The following is a 10,881-nucleotide window of genomic DNA, read 5'->3' as shown; positions in this document are numbered from 1 at the left end:
GCTGCACATTGCAGTTTGGAAATGGAACCTGTAATCCAATAAAGACTCTTTTAACCTGAACGCTGGCTAGCGTGGTCCTATGTGAGCTGGGACTGAGTGGCAGCCCTGACAACTTGTAATTTGGCAGCCCTGCAAAAAAAATTGATCTTTTCTCTCAAAGCCATGAAAGACACACTCTCAACACAACGCCAAATATTTCATCAATGAACATTGTTTGGTTTGTTGGCTGTTTTGTTTTCTTGAATGAAAGCTCCACTCGTCAATTTCCTTCTCTCCTTCCCCCACCTCACACAAACGTGAGAAACAGGGAGTGTCCTGACCTACCTGGCAAGCAAGTCACGTTCAAAGTCCAGGGATCAAACCACACCAAGTCCAAAGGTTAGGAAACACAGTCCAAGTAAAAATGTCTGATATCAGGATACAGTCCAGAGTCAAACCTGAAGCAAAGTACAGTTGAGGTCCAGGAACATTCAAGCCAAGGTCCACCAACATGGGCAGTTGAGCAGACACAGCACTTCCTCTCTGCTTCCCTTTGGTACTTTGCCTGCTGATTGCAGCATCTGGGCTTGATGAGGCAGATGACCCTCACCTGTGCCAAGCCCACTCCAGCTGAGGAATCACACGCATTCCCAGAGCTAGTGAGTCCCACCTGGCCAGCTAGGGAGCTGGGCTGTAGGCCCTTGCTTGCCTCAGCCTCCTACAACGCCTCTCCCACTGCTCTCTACACTTCAGGGCCTGCCATGTTTGTGGGGACAAGCCCCCCTCTGGCTCTGGTTCCTGTGCATTGGCCCTCATCCCCTCGCCATCGCGTGAGTACTTCCTTCCCTATCCCCTGCTTGCCCCAGTGTGTCCCAGTCCCAGCCCTTGCCAGGATCCTCTTCCTCCTCCCCCTCGTGTTTGAGAGATACCAGCTTTGGTAGCACATGTTTGATGGGGCAAAAAGAATAGATACAGGTAACTTTCAGGAAGATACAATGGCTCTTGCACCAATGTAAGTGATATTGAGTTGGGCTTTATATTAGTGCAAGGGCCATTGGATTGTCCTGTGTTAGAGACTGCATAGTAGATAAGAACTGCTGACTCCTATGGAGAAACAGTCATTGCTACAGAGTGTAGAGTCATAGGATTATAGAATTGGAAGGGACCATAAGGGTCATCTAGTCCAACCCCCTGCAATGCGGGAATTTATTTTGCCCAACATGTAGGCATGGAGTTGCAAACCATGCAAGTCCTTGTAAACAAGCAGAAAAGCATGCTTTGAACTCATTTATGTTTGTTTGGTTTTTTAAGTGATGGGGAATTGTGCAGTTGGAAAATCTGCTTTTAAGAAACCCTGAATAATAATATTTTCCAAGTGGAAACCTTACACACTGATTTGGTTTCTTCATGAATGCTAATTAATATCCATGCCTATAAAGGCATGTATGAGTACAGACATTTTCTAAGGAGGGGGGCATTCATAATTTTTTATATGTATCTGTAGTCTTTCTCCTTGCAGTATAGCTTATAGCACTGCAAAGACTTCTATATATATTCAGTGCCTATAGCACAACAAACCATTTAAAAGCAAATTTAAAAAACAGAATAATAATTAAATGGCCTGTTATGTGCTATTTGAGATGTAATTGAAGGGTTAAGAGACTCCAGGTGGTGTGGCTGCATAAATGGCACTTGCAGGATTTGCTCAGTCAGTAGAGCATGAGACTCTTAATCTCAGGGTTGTGGGTTCGAGCCCCACATTGAGCAAAGGATTCCTGCATTGCAGGGGGTTGGACTAGATGACCCTGGTGGTCCCTTCCAACTCTACAGTTCTGTGATTCTACAGTTCTGTCATAGGGAGTTCAGGAGTACCACATAGTTGCTTGTGGTGGAGTTATTTGAATTGATATATACTGCCCTGTACTTGGAGGTCACAGAATAAAATCAAAATATAAAACCACAAAATGTATAATCAAAATAAAACAACAACCCAATAACACCCCCCAAAAAAAACCCCACATTTTAAAAGGGCATAGGATGTCAATCAAATCAACCAAAGGCCTGGTTTAAAAGAAACATTTTTGCCTTGTGCCTAAAGGTGTATAATGAAAGCGCCAGGCGAACTTCCCTGGGGAGAGCATTCCAGAGACGGGAGCCAATGCAGAGAAGGCCCGTTCTCGTGTTGCCACCCTCCGGGCCTCTCGAGGAAGAGGCACACGAAGAAAGGCCTCAGAAGATGATCTCAGGGTCCGGGTAGGTTCATATGGAAAGAGGCGGTCCTTGAGGTATTGTGGTCCTGAGCTGTTCTTCACAGAGGAGAGGTAGGGATGATGGAGGCAGGGGCAAATGGCTTACTGACCTGAGTAGCCACTGCCCATAGCATAACAGCTGTCCCTGCCCATTTTAATTTTATTTACATTATATATGCTACATACCCTGCTTTGTCCAAGTCCCTTCTATTTGGTGGAGAGGACTGCTGGCTTGCTCAGCACCTGTGAAGAGTCAGGGGCTTACCCCCTCCCCTCTCCCTCCCTTGAGTTCACCCACAGCCCAGTGGACAAAGTCTGAAGGAGAGATGAAATGACTGGATGTAATGATGTAATAAAGCAATTTTAAAAACAATGATCATGACAAGTAACACTACTTAGTGGGAAAATCAGGGTGGGAGATGACTATTGAAGAAATTAACTGAAGTGAAAATGTAATTTTGGGAGAGATCACTATGAGAAATTAAATATTTTAATTCATGTCATGGTTGTTGCATCAGAACGTAACAACACGCCTGGTGGGAAGGCCATGTATTCAGACATTTTGTTCCAAAAGCAGTCAGCCAAATGTCTCTGGGAGCTCAAAAACTGGGCATGAAGATGGTAGTGGCTTTCTCTTATTTTTTATCTCTAATATACCCATGTGTTTTGGAAGTATCTTGCATCTGAACATAGAGATTATGTTTAGCTATCACAAGTAAAAGCTGTCAATATGTCAATTCAGATTTTTTTTTTTAACCCATCGAAACTAATGGTGGTCAGCACACCTCACAGCTGTGAGTTCTGTATGTTCATTATGCATTGTTTGAAGAAGAATGTTAGCAGCCTTTCTTTATAAAGCTGCCAGAATTTTATTTCCCTTGTTTCTGCAAAGTGTGGCTATCATGAGGGGAGAACAATTCAAACCATGGCACTCCAGCTAATGTTGAGTCAAATGAGAGAGGTCAGCCTTGGAAGCAGAAATGATTTTGGCAGTGTCAACATTTGTGGCCTTACAGAAGCAGGTCTTCTGTAAAAATGGGTGTGACAGCAGCTGTGGGAGCAAAGGAGCAGCTTGCCTTAAACTGCATTTGTGGCTCCATCTTGGTAAAAGTCAATTGTCTCCATCTAATCCAGCATTCTTCTTTCCCACAGAAACTAGCCAGTTTATAGTTAGGACACGAGTGTGGTGCTCCTCCCGTGTGTGTTTTTTTAATTCCTAGCATCTGATATAGTAGTTGTTATGTATTGAAGTGCTCACCCTGGCCACCAGGGGTATTGTGTATATTGTTTTCACTCAGGTCCACGTCAGTTAATTTAGGCGGGAAACCCTGGGTTGTTGTTACAATGTGACAGCTGGCTGGCTATAAAAGCAGGCCGGCTGAGCTGTGTTCTGTTCAGTTCAGTTCCAGCTTACTTATAAAGAACTACTTGGAGGAATCTCTGTGTCATCTGCTTTGTCAACCCACTACTTAATGGTAGTAATTCCATGTAGCTATCATGGGTGTTAAGAGGAGCTTCCTTTGCTGTCCCCTGAAGATAATGGAATGGGACGGTGGCAGTTGTTAGGCCTCTCTCTCAACACTGCCAGACTCACAGGCATGGCAAGTACAGTTTGTGGTAGCAATGGTGAAATGCTCTCCCTACAGTAAGCAGAGGAATTAGGTCTAGCAGAGGAAGTGAAAAGTCTTGTTTAAACATGGATATATGTTTGTGAAGTGTGTTTATAAAAAACATGGCAGAAAAAGGGAAAAACCCCATCCCTAATATCTGGATTATTATGCTTTAGTCTTATTAAATAGGTTCCCATCAGGTGCAAGAGATTCATACAGAGAAACTGATCCCTATGTTTTTCTGATCCTTTTAATAGCTGCAGAACACCATCACCCTTTTTTGTTCCATGACAATAGCATCCTATATGTAAGAACCACCAGAATGTCTTGCCAAATCCCTTAGTAAAGCTGCAAGTCCATTATCTATTTTTTTCAGTACATATCACCATACATATTGTTTTCTGTCTTCCTTATTAAGCTATGTCTGATTATAAAATATGAACAGCAATCATGTTCCTGCCAACCTTTCAATTCATCGTGAATTTGGATTAATTTTACTGCAGCTTTACTTTAGAGTCACTCTTATGGGAGACTAATGACAGGAATCACACTCACTCAGTGTGACAGATTATAAAATTATAAAGCGCTTTATAAATGAGTTCTGCCTCTGTGAACCTAAACCTATTTTGAAAGATGGGCCCAAAGTAGATCACTAGGTCTAAATATGCACTAAACCACAGAGACCTTTTGTACCTGATCTATGTCTGAAGGTGGTACTTAACATTCTATCCTGTACAAAACACTATACAGAGGGTATAGAACTTCTAGTAGTTCTAAACAATATCCAAAGATTTAGATAACATACTAATCTGATATTGCATTCCCCCAGTCCTAAAGATGCCTCATTAGTCAATCCATCTAACAAGGTTGTGTTGACAAAAGCTTCTGTGGTGTTTCCTACTTCTTCCGAAAGGCCCTTCTGGAGCAGGAATTTAGAGATAAGGCTGTTGAACTTGTTCTCTGTGGTAGATTGTGGTTCTGCGGTTGCGAAAGGATTGTAAGTTGTGGCATTTAGCTCCTCTGGGTCAAGACAAAAACCTTCAGGCGTTCTCTCGAAAGAAACATCAGTTAAGTCAAGACCGGCCACAGAGGATGGGGAGGCACAAGGAATATCCCTAACGAGTCTGTAGTTCTCCATCCATTCCTTCAGCCACTCAATCCTGCAGTCGCATTCCCAGGGGTTCCGGAAAAGATAGAGTCTTCCTAGGAAGTAGACAGGTTGGAAGACTGAGAAAGGCAAGGTGGTTAGGTTGTTACTGTTCAAGTGCAAAGACACCAAGCTTATGAGGTTTTCAAAAGCCCCTTCCTCAATGTGGCTAATCCTGTTCCTGTCCAAATACAAAACTTCCAGCTCTAACTGGTCCTGGAACCATGTATTAGAGACATTTCGAAGTAAATTGCCGCCAAGATTAAGCATGTTGAGACGTCTTAGGCCGTCAAAACAGTTATCAGGGAGGTCACTGAGGACATTGTCATTTAAATAAAGATACTCCAATTTCTGACAGTACTGAAAAGCTCTGTCATGAATCACGTTTATTCTGTTATCTTGCAGATTGAGATATTTCAGCTGGGTCAGACCCAAGAGAGAATTATAAGCCACAGCTTCAATCTTGTTTTTCTCCAGATAAACATGGGTCAAATTCTCCATCCCTCGTATCGCTCCTGGAATCCTTTTGAAGTTGTTCTGAAAGCAAAAGAGTTCCTGAAGAGCTGGAAGCTCTATAAAAATCCTGTCTGGGATGTTGAAAAGGTTGCAGTCCGCTAAGTCCAGTCTGACGAGCCTCTTGAGTGAAATGAAAGTCCTTGTGTGCAAATACTGAATGTATTCATTGTGGGCCATTTTTAGTTCCGTCAAGCTGGCTAGCCCTTTGAAAGCACCAGGAGTGATGAAGGATATGTTGTTGTGGCTTAATGAGAGAGATCTGAGGGATGGGAGGGTACCAAATGCCCTCTCAGCGAGGAATTTGATGCTATTTTTATCCAGGTTAATAGAGTAGGCCTCACAGGGAAACTCTTTAGGGATCTGTGTGAAACCAGCACGGTCACAAAGAATGGCACAACTCCTCTCTTGAGTGCACACACAGCTAGTGGGGCAGGAGCGGACACAGGCCCACACACAGTGAACAGGGGGGATGCAGAGAAGGACTGGCAAGGAAGAGTACCAGCAAGGGAAGCGGGGGGAGAGAAAGAGAAAAATCAGATATTAGTGAACACTCACAGTATCAAAACACAATATTTATATAATGAATGGATCTTGCTTACTAGTAATAATAAATAATAATAAATAAATAAATAAATAAATTCTTTATACCCCACCCATCCAGCTGGGTTTCCCCAGCCACTCTGGGCAGCTTCCAACAAAAGATTAAAAATACATTAAAACATCAATCATTAAAAACTTCCCTAAACAGGGCTGCCTTCAGATGTCTTCTAAATGTCAGGTAGCTGTTTATTTCCTTGACATCTGCAGGGAGGACGTTCCACAGGGCAGGCGCCACTACTGAAAAGGCCCTTTGCCTGGTTCCCTGTAACCTCACTTCTCACAGTGAGGGAACCGCCAGAAGGCCCTCAGCGCTGGACCTCAGTGTCCAGGCTGGACGATGGGGGTGGAGACGCTCCTTCAGGTATACTGGGCCAAGGTCGTTTAGGGCTTTAAAGGTCAGCACCAACCCTTTGAATTGAGCCCAGAAATGTACTGGGATTGAGTGACTAGTTGCTGAGACAAACACCAGCTGTGGAAGGGTCCTATTAAGTTTCAAGAAGCTGATTTACTTTCGCAGAATCTCAATAAGCTCTACAAGCTTCGCTATCACATCCAATAGGTTCTTCTTTGGGATCCTTTCAAGGGAGAGACTTGCCCCCAATTTACATAATGAAGGCATTTTCCCATCCTCTTCCCATCAGTACGTTTTCTCTGTTCCTGTGAACTGTATTTAAGGGATGCAGCTGGAACTAAGCCTAGGACTCTCTCGATAGCGAAAAGGAGAAACTGAAATTATTGGTTGTGAATGGGGAGGCTTCTCAAGTGCACACTGTGGGCAGGCTAGCCAACCGATAAGATTGTCATCATGGCAGGTGATGAGAGTTTAAAGGCATCAATGTCACTGCAATATTACAGGGTCCTTGTGTCAGCTTATCTGCTCACAGGGCCCCACATTTTCAAGCATTGGGCAAACAATTTTTTAAACACAAGTTAATGGAGTATAAGCAGTAAAAGCTAGCAGGTCTTCGCAACCAAACACAAACATGTGGTATTGGGCCAAAAATGTACTCAGCTTTTAAGAGCAAGCTAATTAAAACGAGTTCAAAGTTTTGTCTTCTGCCTTCAGTGGGACAAGTCCCTGCTAAATCTGTTCAAAGGTTCCCCTCAATACTCCAGATTTGGGGAGGGTGCAAGGGAGAAGAGGAAGAAAGTCCCGTTGCGCTAGCGGTAATCTTTGCACCGAGGGAATGAGTTAGAATACCACTCCACTATTATTAATAATATTAATTCCAGAAACCATCAAGGACTTGGACAAGGTGTCAGTGGTATGTCACATTCACTCAGGCAGATACTTGCACTCAGGACCACTTTTTAATGACTATCTGGAGAGGTGGAAATGTGTCCAAACTGACTGTCCTGATTTGTCGTTTGAGAATCATTTCGTGTCTAGGATTCTAGGTGCTGCTTGAAACTTGCTAATGGACTATCCCCCAGAACAAAATACATTTATAAAGCAACATGTAATTAATAAATGTGTGCTTGTAGCCTTTCTAAAAGTCCTCTCTGTGAAGCTTGGAATGCTACACACGCTTACTGAATAGTGAGCAGACAACACCTAATGATATTGATCTGCTTGCATAATGGAAATCAGCTTGTGCAACAAGACTTCTGATTTCCCTTCTCCCCACTGTGCCCCCACCAACATCTGCTTGCGAGAGACTGTCAACCCTCCAAAGCAGATTTTTGGGGGGCACACAGGGAAGGAGAAACATAGACCCACTCGTGCTATGTTGGAACGCATTGCTCTGCACACTTTTGCCTCTGCCCCCCCCCATGGCCCCTTAAAAAGGGTCCCCATCCTTGCTCCAGCTGTTGTTGGGACTCCACCTCCCATCAGTCATCACCAGCGTGGCCAATGATCAGCAAATGATGGGAGTTGTAGTCCAACAACATTCAGAGAGCTCTAGGCTCCCCATCCCTGCTATAAGTCCTGCCTTAAAAGTTGGAATAGGAATAATCAGTCAAGTACTTCGGGTGGAGGAGAGGACATTTTAAAGGGATTTTTAAAAAAAACACACACCATCATTTATGTTAATAAATGGTAAGAAACACTGCTTTCTCCTACACAGATGTATCTTTGGTACTTAGGAACATAAAGGGTGGTAACATTAAGGCCTACAGCTGCAGTAAAATAAAGCCTGCTGCATAACTCTTTCTGTTCATTTCCCCTTAACTAAAAGGCATCAACGCTAGTCTGTGTATTGTGTGTAAGTCAGCTTTAGTGACCACAATGCAATACTCCACCATCAAATCATCTATCTGCACAGCTCTAGTCTACTGTTTATTTAGGCATTATTAACGCAAAACTGTGTCACCCAGAATTAAGTATGCATTACCTGAAGGGCTTAGCTATTCCATGCAAGAGAAGGAAGGATAAACTAAGTCAAAAGAGCACTAAACTGAGGTAAATAATCCCCCCCACTGTAAACTGGATCCCCACTTTATTCTAATTTGCCTCAGTATAGCAGGGAATGGGCAGTGTTTTTATTTTTCATAAAATTGTCCCTAATCAAAGTCACAAATTAAGCCACACAAAATGCTGAAAAGTTCTTCAAATCCCAAATGTCAATTTGACATTTGTAGCAAGTATCCATTTTAGGTATCCAAAGAAAGGAATAAGCTTAAAAGACAGCCGCCATACTGTCTTTACACAGAAAGACAGTTAATACATAATTAAGTAGAGTCCACAGAGGGATACAATTTCCTCAAAGTTCATGGTCCATATTTTTCTTCAAAGAACCACAAAAACTAATCAATGTAATAGATTAAACAAAAGGGGAATTGCTGGTGTCCAGATATGACTGAAGTAAAAGGGTAGCATAGCAGAAAAATGACACAGATGTTGTAATAATTGTCAAATGATCCAGTCCTGTACCTTTATGCTGAAAAATCTGACTCCAAAAACTGATAAATTCCCTACAGTGGGTGCTTAACATAAATTAACTCTTTCAAAATAAAAGAACTACACACTACTAGCTTTAGAAATTGCTGTAAAATTTTGTGGAATGAAAAGTCTACTTACCATTTAAAATGATGACAAACATTACCCTGATTAGTTGCTTGTGGCATCTCAGGTCCTCCAAAATCTAAAAGCAGACCAAAAACAGGGAACTATGCCATACAGTTCTGATTTGCAATTGTCCTTTGCCTTTCTTTTTAAAAATGTACTGCTTATAATATGTTTTTTTCATCCTCTGTCTGAAAGCACAACTGATCTCCCTTCCGCTGGTTTCTTCCACAAACCTTTCCAACCAGCAACCCAATCCTTCGCATCTTTATTTTCAGAGTGAATTGGATTCCCTCTAAATTCAATGGGACTTTCTCCCAAAAAATTGTTTATTGGATTGCGATCCTACTTGCCCAAACAGTCTTATAATACATCACACTGAAATATGAAGTGGACTGGAAATAATGTAAATGTATGGCTATATGTAACCAGCCACAGATACTTTCCTCCACCAACACCTAAAGGACTGGTTACCTGCCTCCCTTACCTGACAGGGGGATGTCTGTGTTGTCCTTTTTTCTTCTGAAGCTTGCGGTTAGCTCTGTTGCAGCATCTCTGAAAGGCTGGCATTTTCTCTGCTCTCAAAAGCTATCATTTAATGGCAGGAAAATCCTCTGTATCAGGGGAGGATTAGCAGAGACGGATGAATTTGTCTTGTTCCATAAAGCTCCTGGATTGTTGACAAATCCATCAGCTTTTATTCCCCTCACACCCCCCAAAAATCAGACAGGAGCTGGCCCTCGGCCATCCCCAGCATTACAAAGGAAAACAACCCTCGCCCAGTGCTAGTTACATAAGGAGAGGCATATAATTATGTTTGAGGGCAAGCTTATGATTTTAGCATACACAGTGACTGAGGAAGGCACACACCTGACTTCTCCTATCAAGGGAAAGTCTCAAAACTCAGCTGCCTGCCATAATCTGAACCACAACACATAGCAGTGGAACTGGATCTACCATTGGGCTGAGTGAGGCAGCCACCTCAGAAAGCAGAGGCTGGGACAGAAATGTGCCCCCCCCCCCAGTCTTTGAACAATGCCCCCACAGGTGCAGTGGGAAAAATGCTGTCCAGCCACCAGGGCTGAAGTAACAAACATTTCTGGTGCCAGATGCTGTTCTCTTAGCATGCACTAGTTGCACAACCAACCTGCTGCATAGTGCAGACTGTGGCCATCAGCTGCAGTCATGCAATTGCACTTTATTTGCTCTCCCTGCCCCAGCATGCCTTCCAGATTGGGGGAGGGTGGAGCAAAAGGCAAAGTTCTGTTGTTGAAACATTAACTTGCATGTTTGTGCTTTTCGGTGCATCTGCACCCAGTATTTGTGGGAGAATCAGGCTTAAGCCTAATTAATGCATGAAAGGGTTAAGACCATAGAGTAAGCTGTCCTGCCAGGTTTAACTAGGTCACTTCCCCTCACATTAGGAAGGTGATAAAGCCTTTGTTCTTCCATCATGCGAACTCTACCTCTAGCTTAGACCATGTGACTTAAGCAAGCCATCCTTATGTTTCTATACTTTAGGAACTTTCACGACTTTGGAACTCCAGTCTTACCGCTTGTCTTTTCTGACTGCTCTATGGAAAAGCACACGAATCTGATCTTTGAAGAGTTTGTAAGTAAACCATCTTTAACTTACCAAACACGTGGTCTTTTTCTATGCTAAGAGAAGTGGAGAACTTTAGAAGCAACCGAGGGGTTATTTTAAAGGTCTACTGCTCCAGCCACACTTTCCTTTGCTGTACAGTCGTACCTTGAAAGTCTAACAGAATCCGT

The 10,881-nt window shown here is 43.0% G+C and overlaps 1 protein-coding gene across 2 annotated transcripts; it reads right to left on the bottom strand.

Moving 5' to 3' along the window:
- Positions 1-4,072: 4,072 nt before the first annotated feature.
- Positions 4,073-10,881, bottom strand: NYX (nyctalopin). 2 transcript variants are annotated; one of them, XM_081196967.1, is made up of 4 exons: positions 10,750-10,857; positions 9,596-9,722; positions 9,124-9,187; positions 4,073-5,983 (listed from the first exon to the last, which is right to left on the bottom strand). In XM_081196967.1, exons 3-4 carry the CDS (start codon positions 9,143-9,145, stop codon positions 4,581-4,583), a joined length of 1,425 nt encoding a protein of 474 aa, XP_081053093.1. In that variant the 5' UTR covers positions 9,146-9,187; positions 9,596-9,722; positions 10,750-10,857; the 3' UTR covers positions 4,073-4,580. The 2 variants fall into 2 exon arrangements, with proteins under 2 accessions (XP_081053093.1, XP_081053092.1); XM_081196966.1 differs by having other exon boundaries at positions 9,596-10,881.

The sequence above is a fragment of the Podarcis bocagei genome (assembly GCF_964188305.1).
Source record: "Podarcis bocagei genome assembly, chromosome: 6".
Taxonomy (NCBI): domain Eukaryota; kingdom Metazoa; phylum Chordata; class Lepidosauria; order Squamata; family Lacertidae; genus Podarcis; species Podarcis bocagei.
The sequence above is the reverse complement of the archived record's forward strand: the minus strand, read 5'-3'. Positions and strand labels throughout refer to the sequence as shown.